The following is a 16,151-nucleotide window of genomic DNA, read 5'->3' as shown; positions in this document are numbered from 1 at the left end:
TAAACCAGAGACTTGGGTCATTTTATTTATATTTATTCCTAAATATTTCTTGAAACCATTCACATATTTCTATCCTTATTGCCTCTGCCTCAATTCAGTTTCACCATCTCTTGCCTGGTGTCAGAATAATTTTTCTAACTAGCAAACATAATCATTTTATTTCCATGCTCATAATGATTTTGGCTACCTCATGTCTGTCAATTTATTGTACTGTGGTGGCTTGCATGCTGCTGTAAGGCTGGAAACTATGCCACTGGTATTTCAAATACCAGGAAGGTCACCCAAGATGGACAGTTTCAGCTGAGCTTCCATACTAAGACAGACTGGGAAGAGGATGGGGTCATCCACTTCTGAAAACATTGGCCAGTAAAAACCTTATGAATAGCAGTGAAACACCATATGAAATATTACTGGAAAACTGTTATGAATAGCCCTGAAACATTGCCCAATGTAGTGCCAGAAGATGAACCCCTCAGGTTGGAAGGTACTCAAAATACAACTGGGGAAGAGCTGCCTCCTCAAAGCAGAGTCAACCTTAATGATATGGATGTAGTAAAGTTTTCAAGACCTTCATTTGCTGATGGGGCACAACTCAAAATGGAAAGAAACAGCTACAAACATCTATTAATAATAAAAGTGTGAAATGTTTGAAGTATGAATCTAGGAAAATTGGAAGTTGTCAAAAATGAAAAGGAATGCATAAAGATCAATATTCTAGGTATTAGTGAGCTGAAATGGACTGGTATTGGCCATTTTGAATCAGACAATCCTATGGCCTACTTTGCCAGGAATGACAAATTGAAGAGGAACAGCTTTTCATTCATTGTCAAAAAGAACATTTCAAGATCTATGTTGAAGTACAAGGCTGTCAGTGATAGGATACTATCCATACGTCTACAAGAAAGACCAATTAGGATTATTATTATTCAAATTTATTCACCAACCACTAAAGCCAAAGATGAAGAAATTGAAGATTTCTACCAACTTCTGCAGTCTGAAATTGACAAACATGCAATCAAATTGTATTGATAAGTACTGGTGATTGGAATGTGGGAGATGGAAACAAAGACAAATCATTGGTAGTTGGAAAATATGACCTTCATGATAAAAATGATACTAGAGATCAGATGCTAGAATTTTGCAAGACCAATGGCTTATTCATTGCAAATACTTTTTTTCAACAACATAAATGGTGACTATACACTTGGATCTCACCAGATGGAATACACAGGAATCAAATCGACTACATCTGTGGAAAGAAGTGATGAAGAAAGGTCAATATCACCAGTCAAAACAAGGCCAGGAGCTGACCATGGAATAAACCATCAATTACTCATATGCAAGTTCAAGTTGAAGCTGAAGAAAATTAAAACAAGTCCATGAGAGCCAAAATACGACCTTGATTATATCTCACCTGAATGTAGAGACCATCTGAAGAAGAGATTAGACATATTAAACACCGATGACCAAAGACCAGATTAGTTGTGGGATGACATTAAGAACATCATAAATGAAGAAACCAAAAGGTCATTAAAAAGACAGGAAAGGAAGAAAAGACCAAAATGGATGTCAGAAGAGACTGTAAAACTTGCTCTTGAATGTAGAGTAGCTAAAGTGAATGGAAGAAATGATGAAGCAAAAAGAGTTGAACAGAAGATTTCAAAGGGTGGCTCAAGAAGACAAAGTAAAGTATTATAATGAATGAAATGTGCAAAGACCTGGAGATAGAAAACCAAAAGGGAAGAACACATTTGGCATTTCTCAAGCTGAAAGAACTGAAGAAAAAAATCATGGCCTGAATTGCAATACTGAAGGATTCATGGACAAAATATTTAACAATGCAGGAAACAACAAAAGAAGATGGAAGGAAAACACAGAGTCACTGTACCTAAAAGAATTGATTGATGTTCAGCCAATTCAGGAGGGAATATATGATCAAGAACAAATGGTATTGAAGGAAGAAGTCCAAGCTGCACTGAAGGAACTGGCAAAAAACAAGGCTCCAGGAATTTGTGGAATACTCATGGAGATGTTTCAACAAATGGATGCAGCTGGAGGCACTTACTTGTTTATGCTATGGCCAAATGACTGGAAAAGATCCATATCTGTGCCCATTCTAAAGAAGGATAATCCAACAGAATGTGGAAATTATCAAACAATAGCATTACTTTGACACACAAGTAAAATTTTGCTGAAAACAATTTAAAAATGGTTGCAGCAGTGCATTGATGTTGTTGTTGTTAAGTGCCGTCGAGTCGTTTCCGACTCATAGGGACCCCATGCACAGCATTGACATTAGAACTGCCAAAAATTCAAGCTGGATTCAGAAGAGGACATGGAATGAGGGATATCATTGCTGATGTCAGAGGGTTCTTGGCTGAAAGAAAATACCAGAAAGATGTTTACTTGTGTTTTGTTGACTATCCGAAGGCATTCAACTGTGTGGATCATAACAAATTATGGATAACACTGTGAAGAATGGGAATTCCAGAACACTTAATTGTGCTCATCAGGAATGTGTACATGGACCAAGAGGCTATCATTTGAACAGAACAAGGGTATACTGCATGTGTGTCAGGGTTGTATCCTTTCACCATACTCATTCAATCTATATGCTAAGCAACTAATTAGAGAAGCCAAATTATATGAAGAAGATTGCAGCATCAGGACCAGAGGAAGACTCATTAACAACCTGCAACATGCAGATGACACAACTTTGTTTGCTGAAAATGAAGAAGACTTGAATCACTTACTGATGAAAATCAAAGACTACAGTCTTCAGTATGGATTACACCTCAACATAAAGAAAACAAAAATCCTCACAACTGGACCAGGAAGCAACATCTTGATAAATGGAGAAAAGATTGAAGTTGTCAAGGATTTCATTTTATTTGGATTCATAACCAACACCCATGGAAGCAGCAGTCAAGAGATCAGATATTGTCTTGCACTGGGCAAACCTGCTGCAAAAGACCTCTTTAAAGTGTTAAGAAGCAAAGATGATGTTACTTTGAAGACTACAGTATGCCTAACCCAAGTTATGGTATTTTCAATTGCCTCATATGCATGTGAAAGCTGGACAATGAATAAAGAAGACTGTAAGAAGAGTTGATGCCTTTGAACTGGGGTGTTGGTGAAGAGTAATGAAAATACCATGGACTGCCAGAGGAATGGGAGCTCTGGTTGCATAGTGCCTAAGGCACTTGACTGCTAACCAGAAGGCTGGTGGTTCAAACCCACCAGCCACTCCTCAGAAGGAAGGTTGAGCAATCTACTTCCGCAGTGATACTGTCTCGGAAACCCAAGGAGGGGTCGCTATGAGTTGGGTCCCAATCAATGGCAGTGAGTGAGTTGCCAGAGGAATGAACAAATCTGTCTTGGAAGAAGTGCAGCCTGAATGCTTCCTGGAAGCGAGAACAGCCAGACTTTGTCTCACTTACTTTGGTCACGTCAGAAGGTGGAATAGAAGGTCCAGTCGCTGTAGAAGATATTGTGCTTGGTAAAGTAAAGGGTCATCAAAAAAAGGAGATGGATTGACACAGTGATTACAATGATGGGGTCAAATACAGCAAGGATTGTGAGGATGATGCGGTACTGGGCAGTGTTTCATTCTGGTGTACATAGGGTCACTATGAGTTGGAGCCAACTTGATGGCACCTAAAAACAACAATGATTTCTTGGATAATATTCTCACCATCACATTTAAAGTCCATCATGGTCTGGTCCCACTTACTCCTTTATCTTCAGATGAATCTCTAACACTACTGAACTATTTGCCTCAATGTGATGTGCTCTTTCAAGACTTTATGCCTTTGTATATGCTATTTCCTCTGTCTGGAATGCTCTCACCCTTTTGGCAAACTTGTTTTCACTTTTCAAGTCTCAGCTTGTGTTACCTCTCCTGTGAAATTTCCTCTGATGCCATCAGGCCAATTTGGACGTTCCCACCTCTCACATTCTGAGTGCATTTTGAACATAACTCCATGATCACAGTGATTACACTGTTTTGTAATTGTTTGAACATCTGTCTCCCCATTAGACTCTAACTCCTTAAGGGAATAGCCTTTGTTTTTCCATCTTTGCATCTGCTGCATGTAGCACACAGTAATCAGGCTCTGGATACCAAATTAATGAATATATTAATGCGTGAGTTCCTTTTCCTTTGGGTGGTTCCTTCTGATCTTGCACACAAGAGGGAGCTGTACTTCCTTATTGTCCTATAACTGTACTTTATTTTATATTCTTCCATTCAGCTTAACTGAGTATCACCAGTACTGGGCTAAGGAAGGGGCCAGAAGGGATCTGACTTACTATCAATTTCACAAAATTTTCAGAAAACCTCTTCAAAACTAGCAAAGATGCAAGCATGAATGATCATGTTTAGTTTAATCAGAAATATGTATTTCAACCCTTGCTGAAGATGAATAACTAAGAACTTATGAATGAAATTAGCTTGTAAAATCTGTTATAATGATATTTAGACAGTGCTCGAAACCAGTTCTTCTCTGTTTAGTCATGGCCTGCTAGAAACTTAATCTCTCTCTTTGAAAACAAGGGCAGCATGCATGTTGCATAGCAACCAAATCTCTTGACAGACAGAGTCATAGCCACCAAATCTCTTGACCACCAGAGTTAGAAACAGAAGTGCCCCACTCAATGATGGTGGCCATCCCTGCACTTTGAACGTGTGTCACTCTCCATAGTCCTGGTAGTAATCCAGTCCCTGCATCCAGTGAAAGGACTTACTAGCTAGCCTCTTCCAAGTCTCCCATTCCAGGGCTTCTACCCATAATTTTTCCCATTCTGGTTATTTTTCCACTTCACCCAAATTTTTAAAATTCAGGTCTGTTCCAATTTTGCTTCCTCAGCCATGAATGAACCTGTTTGAACTGGTTTGAAGTCCTGTATTTAAGGCAGATGATTACTGAGCTAACAATTTTTTATTTATAACACGTAGACAGAAGCCATTACATTTTGATGTATAGCCATAGGAGGAAGGGCTGTAAAATGTAGAATATATTCATGAATAAGATGGGAAGATAAAGTAAGGTTGCTAATGCTGTTATTAGATGCCATCGAGCTGGCTCCAATTCATAGCGACCTGGTCGTGTGCCATCCTCACAATCTTTGCTATGCTTGAGCCCATCATTGCAGCCACTGTCAATCCATCTAGTTGAGGGTCTTCCCTTTTTTGCTGACCCTCTACTTTACCAAGCATAGTATCCTTCTCCAGGGACTGGTGCCTCCTGACAACATGACCGAAGCATGTGAGACAAAGTCTAGCCTGTCTCAGAAGTTTGCTAACAGCAAGAATAAATTTTGCATGCTGAATTTTTAAAATCAAATACTTGCAATATAAGAAAATAATAAATAATGTAATTTACTTCGGTCAGGGTCACATTTTATTAGTACTATTGCTGCCTTTATTTTCAAGGGAGTTTATAAAATATTTTACAAGAATGACTCATCTCTATTAACATAGTGCTTCAAAGAAACATTAATAAAAGCTTTGTGTATCTTAAGTATAGAAGAACAATGTTATTCTTAATTCTCTAAAATGTTTATTAAAGATGACTAAGCAAAGAGATGCTTCGTGATTTTTACAGTTAAAAAAAAGTGAATAAAATTTACCTTTCTTAATTTTTTCTTGTTCTAAATTGAACAAGAGTTAGGCCTTCCTTAATCAACACTGCCTAATTAAAGTTCATTTTTCACGACCCTGATTCCAATTTGGTTTTCATTATTAAACTATCAAGACTCCTGCATGAAAAGGTGGGACTGAAATGAAAAGGTTCCACACACGGCAATCCTGCTTTTCATCCAAAGCTCATGTTTTCATCTGCAACACCTTCCTCCCTGGCTTGACAAGTAGAATCTGACAGTAGAATGTCTTCTAATCTGAGGAAATCTCATGTCAATATTCACTGGATCCATTTCTCACCTAGCTGAACACCATGACTGACATATATGCACAATGTAAATTGTTATATTATGCATACATTTACAAGATATAGACACATAAATACAAGCTCATAAAAACCAGAGACATAGACAGACAAAAGAAAGTGAAAGCATACATTCTCCTTCATTCTCAGTAACATAGACCCCTAGAAACACTCCATCAGAGGACCCTGTGACAAAATGGCAGTGGTTTCTCACAGAAGTGGGCCAATCCCCACACTTTAGTGTCTTCCTTTCTCACCTGGCCTATGGAAGATTTCAAATACTGAGTCTTTTCTCATTTCCAGATGTATTTTAGACACATTTACTTAATTCTTACTTACCCTAGGATGAAGTGGGGTTCCCTTGTATGTATCAGGGGTGGGCAAGAGATATAGTTACAATCTTTAAGAAAACTCAGCCTAGTATAACTGCAGTCTTCATCATTTAAAGTTAGTTATGTGCTTGGTTAGTGCTCTATGACCTCTCTTGCAGCTTGACCAGATCTTCTTCCAGAAGTCTCCCCCTGCCTGTTTCCCCTCATCTGCCAGAGTAAGGACTACTAATTGCTTCAAAGGAGAAGTGAGTGACATGCCTGGAGTTGCCAAGAACTCTGTCTGATCGGTGATGCACAGCTACTGGAAGGTGATGATTTTTTTCTCCAGTTGGGGCTGTCTCCATTAAAAGTTTATAGCTCTAGCTGGCTAGTAGGACCCTAGCAGGAAATCCTGCCCAAGACTCTCCTCCTCAAGAAAGGGGTGTGTGGGGGCGTATGCATGCATGTGGTTTCACAAAGGAGGAGTTAGGTGGAGAAACAGAACAGGATCTGAAAAATGGGTTGAGTCAGGATTCCCCAGTAAGTCCTGAGGTGGTAATGAGCTCGTGGGTGTTGAATCAGGTAAGCCAAACTATCCAGAAACCAGTTAAACTAAGATGACGATTCTATGCCTGCATACCTTGTGGTATTTACAGTCTTAATGAGTTTTCCTTGCCTCCTCTTAGTTTCTTACCAAACTTTCTCTTTGGAGAACCACCACCTGATCTGAGCTTGGTTTAGGTGGACTCAGGAAGTGCGCCCCTAGGGGCCGGGGCTGGGGGTGGCACTTCAAGCACGGCCAACCCGCGGACTCCGCAGGCACCAACCCCGCCTTCCACACTCAGACCACTGTTCCTTACCTAAGTCTTTTCCAAACAAAGCGTCCAAGGCAGCCGCTCACCTCTTTTGGTTGAACCTCCCTCGCCGCGCTGGGGAGATGGGAGTGGGGAGGGAGCTGGGTCCAGACCGTCTGTTATCAAAAGCGCCCGTCCTTCCTCTCCGTGGGGCCCTTCCTAAGCCCCACTCCTCCCTTAACTCACTTATGTTTCAAGCTAAGACAGAACGAATCCTGTTCCGGCTACTTCCCAGTCCCCCACTCTAAGCCGTTCTCAAATCCTCCTCGAGGCTCAGAGGAGCTACTCCCCTTGCGTCCTGCCCCCGCCGCCACCTCCACTCCGGGCACCCGGGGCAGAGAAGGGGCAAGTGGACCACCCCACTGCCTGGTGTCTACACCCTCTGCCGCCATCCCTCCAACCCCTCCTTCTCCACACCCCATGCCCGGTAGCCCCGCAGGTGGTTCCAGAGCAAACCTGGAGTTGCAGCTGGTGATCCCGCCGGGCGCGGATGCTGGCGAGGCTCGTAAGGCGTTGAGACCTCCAGATGGCCCTAGGAACTCGGGTAGGGCGGGAATCTCCGACTTTCAGAAGGTCTCAGCACAGTGGCTTTGTTTTGACGCCAGGCCTGGCTGCCGGCGCTGACCGACCTTCTCGGTTCTAGAGCCCAGACCCGAAATTGTGGAGAGGATTTAGGGAGAGACTCCCCCTGCACCCTCCCCTCTTCCGGCCCCTCCCCCTCAACAGATCAGTGATGGCAACATGCCCTTTGCGGTACCCACGTGGCCACTTCAGCTCCGCGCTGGGCCTGGTCTGGGTTTCTCCCTCAGCCTGAGCCCAGGAGCCCGCACCGTCTCACCTCGAGCGCCCTGGACCCCTCGGAGCACCTTTGCGGGTCCTCGGCGCGCCGGCCCCTACCCCGCCCCTCCCTGCCCCGCCCCGTGAGTGAGCTGGGCCGGGTCTTTCTTCTTCACCACCCCCGGCCCCGCCCGCCCCAGCGCAGAGCTGGAGGGGGAGCTGCACCCCAGCTGGCGTCGAGAGCTCCGCTGGGAGCCCGGCGGGAGCCAAGCCGCAGCCCGAAGCTCCCGGGACGCCGCGGCCGCAGGTCAGATCCGGGAGAGCTTCTCCGGGCGGTGGGTCAGGGCCCTCCCAACGGGGGTGCTCTGAGGGCAGGGCCACCGAGTGAGCCCTGGGTCTGCCAAGAAGCGAGCCCCAGCTTCCTCACGTTTCCGAGGGAAGGGGAATTCCAACTCTGTGGCGCCTCCGATCTTAGCCTAAAACCAAAATTAGTGGGCTTTAGGGCCAGTCCTCCATCCCACCAATGTTTGGGGAGACAGGGCTCTTCTGAACCTGGAGTTGCTGGGTGACCTACCTTGCTTGGACTTAGGGGATCTCTTTGGGCCTCCTTCTGAAACCAGCACATCTTGCCAGGGAGGGGACTTTGGGCCTTTAGTGTTCAGCCTTCCCCTTCAGACTTCCCTTGGGGCCAGGTTGGTACCCCTGTGGCCTGGACTCATCTTGCCCCCACGCCCCAGTCACCACTGTAGGGTTTGGGGCTGGGAAAGTGGCCTTGTGAGGCAAGAGCCAGGCAAGCCTGTATTCTGTCCCAGCTTCTGCCACTGCCTGAGGCCTCACCACCCTGCCCAGATTGTGCTTTCCTTTCCAAGTCCTTGGGAAAATACTGCACCCATATTGGGGTGTAAATGTTAAGGGCTACCTACTCACAAAAACCAAAACCAAACTCACCGCTGTCGATTCTGACTCATAGGGACCTCTCCTTAGGTCTCAAAGGCAGTATCTCTGCGGAAGTAGATTGCCCAATCTTCCTTCCGCTGGAGTGGCTGTTGGGTTTGAACCACCAGTCTTCTGGTTAGCAGTCAAATGCCTTAGGCACTACACCACCAGAGGAGTGATTATTAAGTATACCTATCTTCCTCTTCATTTGTCCCCACAGCCTGGCCTGAAGGCCCACTGCATGCCTTTAGGGTGTGAGGTGACACTGGGGTTTGGGACCCAGTGTCCTAAAGACATATCGGTGAGGGTGAGGGCTGAAGGAGCATGGCATCATGGATCAGGAAAGGATCACTATGGCCACTTCAGCATTTCCAGCCTTACAGCTCCAACCATCCAGGGTATAGCTCTTCAAAGTCCTCCTCACAGGCCCAATGCACTTGTGTGTGTATGTGTGTGCACGTGCACACACGCATGCACGAACACACACACACATGCACACACGGCCAGCATCTGGACAAGCTCTGTGGAATGAAGCAGAGGAATACTGGGTTTTCTGAGTTATAACAGGGTCTAGGTTTTTTCATTTGTTTGATGGGAAATGGGGAGAGGAGATGAGATCACCCCCAGGGGTCCTCCTCTGTGATTTTTCCAATCACATGCAGGAGCCCATGCGGGAGCCCTGAGGGTTTGACTGGAGGTGAGGCTTTCCCTGAGCCCCTACCTTCCTCCCCACCCCTATCCCGAATATAATCTCCAGGTTGCCTTTAGTTCTTCACTGGCTGTAGTCACTCCCTGTGCTGCTCAGAAGTCCCAGACTGAGTCCCCTGATGCCTGTTTCTCTGTTGTCCTTGGGTGGTTTGCTGGCCTGTAGAGAGAGAAAGCAGGAGCCAGCACCTAACACAAGAGCACCTGGTGCTACATTCATTCTGAGTCCACCCAGAGGAGCCAGGGTCCAGCTCACCCATTCTGTATCACATTTGCATAACACCTGTCACTTTTCTTGCTTTGAATTCCACTTAATTCTCACATTGATTCTGGCACTCAATGTGAGAATCACACCGGGAGGTAGACAGTGCAGGCATGCTTACTTTATCACCAGAAGAGGAAGCCAAGATCCAGATTGGATAAGTGACTTAACCTAAGATCACATAGGGAACTGGCAGCAGTGCTGAGACGTCAGCCCAGTCTCTGACCCCCAAGCAAGGCTCTGTCCAAGGAACATACTCTGTAGGAAGCTAGGTCAAAGGAAGGTTTTCAAATTAATCTTCAAATGTAAACTCCATGAAGAAAAGTATTTCTGTTTATTTTTTTCATTGTTTAATCCCCAGTGCCTAGATCAGTGCCTGGTACATAATAAGTAGATGTTCCTTAAGTATTTGTTGAATGAATGAAAGAATCTTGAGAGAGATCCTGCTAATTGCTGTCCACTGCGGCCTTGGCTCAGTCCCAGGCCTTGATTCATAGGGACCTTATAGAGGCTTTGGCCTGATTTTTCCTGAACAGCTAGGGCTCATTCTCTCTGTCCTCTTTTTTTTCTAGAGTTTCCATTTTGGGATGTTCAAACAGCTGGACCCTATTATCATTTTCATCATGGGCTGCCAATTGGCTCTGGCATGGGCCCTCCTGGTTGGGCCATGGACTGTTGCAGGTGAGTACAAATTGAGGAAGAAACATGGCTAGAACAAAGAAACCCAGCATCCTCTGAGCTCCTCCAATGACAGGATTAATCTCTGCATCCCTTGCCCTTAGATAATACAGTGTCTGGCACATGGTAGGTGTTCATTTCAAGCTTGTTGAATGGATAGATGGATAATGAAATAAAAACTTTCCCAAATATGAAGAGTTGGAGAGCTTTCCTATTTCATCCCTTGTGGTTTTGTGACCCTTTCTCTCTCCTCTATCTTCTCTATTTTTCCAGAAAGTAAAGGCCCCTGATCCAAAATAGGAAAAGACTGAATAGACAAGTAAGACAATAAAGCATTTTGAAGTTAGACAGGATTTAAAGCTAATGGGAAGTCACAGATGTTTTAAAACAATATGATCCAAAAGCATTTCATCTTGCTACCTTTAGCTTTGGATGGTCGAATCTGGGGCCATTCTCTGTAGTCTGGGTGTCTGAGAAGGGAAGTGGGCTTAAAGTGTCACAAGGTAAAAAGGATTATCAGTGGTGGGAGATGCAAGAACAGGAGACAAAGAAAATCTGTGGAATCCTCTGTCCTGGCTGAAGGCAACCACATAGTGAGATGGCCCCTGTAGCTTCTCCCTTGCCAGAGCTGTTCACATTCACCTTCCTTCCCAGCCCTCTCCCTGCCTTGGTCTGGAATTTTCCTTGCCTCCCCCAGGTCTTGCTCCTCTTATCCCCAAGAGGCACTTTCCCACACCTTCCCCAACAGGCTTCCTCCTTGTTCTGTCACCAGCTCATCATTTTTTAGAGGTCATATGTATGTGGCTGCCCTAGTCCCTGCCCCAATTTCTTCATCCTTAGCTGAATTATTTGCTGGGCCTGAGTCATTTCCTTCCCTGACCTTCAGGTGAACAGTGAATGTATATGTATGTGTGTGAGGTGGGGGGTGGGGAGGTAGAGTTAGTAGGTGGGTCTAAGATCCTGTCCTTGGTCTGAGTGGGGAAACAATGAGAGTGAGTCTCCCTACCTTTTTGTTCTTTGAGGTAAGCAGAGGGTGCCTCAGCCCTGTAGCCTTCTAGTTTGGAGAAAATAATCTGGCCAGTCATCTGACCTACTGACCAACCTTCCACCTCCACCCCAATTCTGAGCCCTTCCCTCTACCCCACTGTCTGAGCTCTTCACCCAACAGCTGAGTGTGCCCTCCACAACTTTAGTTTTTGGAGAACACAGTGGGGTCAAGAGGAGGAATTTTATGGGGGTATGATGTCCCCAAAAGAGAAGGAGTGACATCATCCATATGTCCAGCTCAATCCCTAACCCCGCCCAGGAAACTGGGAAAAAGACCAATGTAGTAACAAGCCCCAGAGCTTCAACCCTGAGAGCCCACACCCTTGCCCTGGGCTCTGCTCAGCCAGAGACAGCCAAGCCCCTCCTTATGCTGCCCCTGACCAAGGATGGGTTATAGAACATGTCCCTCCCTGGTGTGAGGTAGAGCTGGCTCTTGCCCTATATGGTGTCTTAGGGTTGGGAATGATTTCTGTCCTTTGTCTCCAAGGGAGCTGAGATGCGAGGGGCGTAGGCAGCTCCTGCATCCTCCTCCCCATTGTCACTGTCGTCCTCCAGCCTTTTCTACCTCTGTAAGGCTGTTGGTGTGTATTCACGCACCTGGCTCTTTTAGTGCATCCTGGCATGTCTCTATGACTGAGCAGCTTAAAGGCTGGACTTCACTTTGCCCTGGTCCTCTCCCTCTTCACCCTACCTCCCATCTGTGCACTGTGCATCTGTGCCCACTCTCTCCCACTTCACACGCCAAGCTCACAGGACCCATACTATGTAGGCTCATCTGTCCTTTCATACACTGATTTCACCAGTTGCCCCCTTCTCTCTTTTTTCACACAGGGTCTCAGAACTCCATTTCATGGGAGTTGCAGCGATTTGATGGATGGTACAACAACCTCATGGAGCACAGATGGGGCAGCAAAGGTAAGTGAGAACCAAGTAGAGACAGAGTCACAAGGCCAGAATGGGTACTCACCACTGAGGAGCAGAGACTGCCAGGTACCAGCAAAGGCCTATCCATTTTTAAGGTTCTAGGATACATATATATGGGGAGCTCTGGTAGCGTGGTACCTAAGGCACTTGACTGCTAATCAGAAGGTTGGTGGTTCAAACCCACCAGCCACTCCTCAGAAGGAAGGTTGGGCAATCTACTTCCGTAGTGATACTGCCTCAGAAACCCAAGGAGGGGTCGCTGTGAGTCGGGTCCGACTCGACGGCACATAACAACAACAACAACAACAACAAGGATATATGGTATGGAGGGAAGCCTGGGAGAGAGGGGGTCAGGGAGCCCCTTGAAGCTTCATCCTTGTATTATCCCTCACTCCAGGCTCTAGGCTGCAGCGCCTGGTTCCAGCCAGCTATGCAGATGGTGTGTACCAGCCCTTGGGAGAACCCCAACTTCCCAACCCCCGAGACGTCAGCAACACTGCTATGAGGGGCCCTGCAGGGCAGGCCTCACTGAAAAACCGCACAGTGCTGGGGGTCTTCTTTGGTAAGGCCCTCAACTTCTAGGAGAAGGAAGCCAGTGGGTTAGGCTGGACCTTTTTACGTCTGAGGAGAGGGGTCAAGGAGTGAGAAAGAGAAATGATGGAGGGTCTGAGAAATTGTAAGTGAGAGATAGAGGGGGAGGCAATGGGGTAAGGTAGGAGTAGAGAGCAGATGGAAGGAAGGTCCAAGCTGAGGTGAAGTATAGTTGGAAGAGGCATAAATCTGCCTCACAGGAAAGAAAATGAGGGATGAGGAAAGAAAATGGGCCATCACTTCATGTTGGGCTACTTGGTGGGGGTGAGGTAGAGGCAGGAGCATGAAAATCACCTGGTTGGGACTTTCATGAAGGCCTGTTCTTTTCCCTGTGGCTCCTCGGGCAAGGTTTTCATGCTGGCAAAGGGCTGAGAGGAGGTCAAAATAGGGTGCTAGTACAGTAACCCCAGTGGCTGAGGATCAATGGTAGCCCAGCAGGGGTGCCTGGTTCCTGCTGGTCATCCAGGGAGCCCATACTTGCTTCCCAGTGTCCAACATTCCACTAGGGCTGCCAGGCCTCTGGGCATGTTAGAGCGGGTGCTGCCAGCCCGCTTGCCTAGGCACACTCATTGGGCACCTCCCAGTTACCCAGGAGAAGGACAATCTGGTAAAAACAACAGCTTGGACCAGGGTGTAGTACAGACCAGCCAGGCAGAGAGAAAGGATTGGGATGGGCAGGGGTGGGGAGGTCAAGGCTTGAACTTGTCCATAATGGCTGCTGAGTCTTTTCGTTTCAAGGGGTGTGGCCCTCAGCTGATCCTAGCACCCTCTCTCCCGTTTGTGAACAGGCTACCACGTGCTCTCAGACCTGGTGAATGTAGAGAGACCCGGCTGCCCTGCAGAGTTTCTCAACATCCGCATCCCGCCCGGAGACCGCGTATTCGACCCTAACAAGCGAGGGGACGTGGTGCTACCCTTCCAGAGGAGTCGCTGGGACCCTGAGACCGGACAGAGCCCCAGTAACCCCCGGGATTTGGTGAGGCGATGCAGACGGCCGGGCAGGGGCTGCACCTTTGGCAGGTGGGGCCCAGGCCGGGCAGGGAGAGGCGGCCTCACACCTGGGACACCACCTGGCCCTCCATCCTCCTTCTCACTTGCCTGGTCCCCGCAGACCAACGAGGTGACAGGCTGGCTGGACGGCAGCGCCATCTATGGCTCCTCGCACTCCTGGAGCGACGCGCTGCGGAGCTTCTCGAAGGGGCAATTGGCGTCGGGGCCCGACCCCGCCTTCCCTCGGGAAGCACAGGACCCGCTGACCATGTGGACCGCGCCCGACCCCGCCACCGGCCAGCGCGGGCCCCGGGGGCTGTATGGTGAGGACGCGGGGACCCGGCGAGGCGCTGGAACTCGCCTAAGGCCAAGTGGGGGTCAGCGGGTGGGCGTCCATAAGATTGGCCACCCCTGCTCATGCCACCGCCCATCTCCTCCCTGCCTCCCACCTCCGATGCAGCCTTCGGGGCGGAGCAAGGGAACCGCGAGCCCTTCCTGCAGGCGCTGGGGCTGCTGTGGTTCCGTTACCACAACCTGTGTGCGCAGAGGCTGGCCCAGGAGCACCCGCGCTGGGGGGACGAGGAGCTGTTCCAGCACGCGCGCAAGAGGGTCATCGCCACCTACCAGGTCGGCTGCACCCACCCACGGCTTCCGGTGCCCCATGTAGTGTCCACCGGAGACTCCCACCCCCGCAGAGCCCCTATCCTTGGCCAACCCGCACCCAGACACAACTTATTTGAATAGGACACGCCGTCCCCAGAGAACTAACGTCAGGGAAAGGCCCTGAAAATTGTAAGGAGGCAAAGCGCCACAAAAGATGTTGCTTGTGATTATTTTTTTAGCCCTGGCCCCTACAAATTCCTCATTCTTCAAAGGGCTTAACCCAACAGAGTCGCTTCTTGACATCAGGCCTCCACATCGCTCCTGTTTGAGTAGCCTCTCCTTTCACTACCCAGGCCTGGCACTCATTTCCCCACCTAGACCTTCCCTGGACTCAGATTACCCCCTCCCCTGCTTTCCTACCCACCCTCCTGCCCCCCACCTAAATTTTCCAGCCTGAGCATCCCTTTCTTCCTGCATTCCCCTCACCCTCTTCCTGCCCCCCAGAACATCGCTATGTACGAGTGGTTGCCCAGCTTCCTGCAGAAAATGGCCCCAGAGTATGAAGGTGAGATGAGCAGGAAGGATGGGAGTTTGAGGGGCAGCATAGGAGTGGTTTAAGTGCTAAATTCTGTCCTCTTTCTTCTTCCCCTCCTTCAGGGTACCGGCCATTTCTGGACCCCAGCATCTCTCCAGAGTTCCTGGCAGCTTCTGAGCAGTTCTTCTCCACCATGGTGCCCCCTGGTGTCTACATGAGGTGAGGGAGGGCACTCAAATGTGTGTGTGTGTGTGTGTGTGTGTGTTGGTGCAACCTCAGGTGACAAAAATATGCCTCCAAGAGCCTTCAAGACCCAATTATCAGCCTGAGTGCCCATGTTCCCAGGCAACAGTGAATATAGTGGGGAAGGCTAACAATTAAAAAGTAGATATATCATAGATACATATATTCTCCTGTAGCTGGTGTAGATTTTAAGATTTTGTAGATCCCCTGCATAAAGATGGGCTAATTGAGACTCAAGGAGCCCTGGTGGCACAGTGGTTAAAGTGCTCATCTATGAACCAGAAGGTCAGTGATTGAACCCATAAGCCACAAGCCACAGGAGAAAGATGTGGCATTCTGCTTCTGTAAAGATTTGCAGCTTGGAAACTCTGCAGGAAAGTTCTAATCTGTCCTATAGGATCACTATGCATCGGAATCAACTAGGCAGCAGTGGATTTGGTTTTTGTTTTGGGTAACTGAGGCTCAGGGGGTGAATCACACAGCCAACTGGGTCAGAACCTCAGGCTTGACACTACACTGGGGACATTTTTAGCTATAAGCACAGGGCCTGGGATTTATAAGCTTTGGTGGGGTGGTGGTTATAAAAATGTGTGAAAACTGAAGAAAAAATTAGCTCCAAAATGACAAAAAGAGAACTTTTTTTTTTTTTTTTTTTAGGATTTGAGTGAAGATTTACAGAGTAAATTCACTTTTCATACAGCAGTTCACATATACTTTGTCTCATGTCATTGACCAAAATTTACAATGCAG

At 47.3% G+C, this 16,151-nt stretch overlaps 1 protein-coding gene across 1 annotated transcript in view; it reads left to right on the top strand.

Annotated features, from left to right (window-relative positions):
• Positions 1 to 10,413: 10,413 nt before the first annotated feature.
• Positions 10,414 to 16,151, top strand: part of DUOX1 (dual oxidase 1) — a 30,729-nt gene continuing 24,991 nt past the window's right edge. The window contains exons 1-8 of the mRNA XM_007935226.1: positions 10,414 to 10,471; positions 12,347 to 12,430; positions 12,837 to 13,001; positions 13,819 to 14,006; positions 14,142 to 14,343; positions 14,481 to 14,647; positions 15,128 to 15,188; positions 15,281 to 15,377. Of these exons, the coding sequence (XP_007933417.1) occupies positions 10,414 to 10,471; positions 12,347 to 12,430; positions 12,837 to 13,001; positions 13,819 to 14,006; positions 14,142 to 14,343; positions 14,481 to 14,647; positions 15,128 to 15,188; positions 15,281 to 15,377 (1,022 nt within the window). The remainder of the gene's footprint in view (positions 10,472 to 12,346; positions 12,431 to 12,836; positions 13,002 to 13,818; positions 14,007 to 14,141; positions 14,344 to 14,480; positions 14,648 to 15,127; positions 15,189 to 15,280; positions 15,378 to 16,151) is intronic.

Source organism: Orycteropus afer, unplaced genomic scaffold, assembly GCF_000298275.1.
Source record: "Orycteropus afer afer isolate SDZICR_OR568_19922 unplaced genomic scaffold, OryAfe1.0 scaffold00026, whole genome shotgun sequence".
NCBI lineage: Eukaryota > Metazoa > Chordata > Mammalia > Tubulidentata > Orycteropodidae > Orycteropus > Orycteropus afer.
The sequence above is the reverse complement of the archived record's forward strand: the minus strand, read 5'-3'. Positions and strand labels throughout refer to the sequence as shown.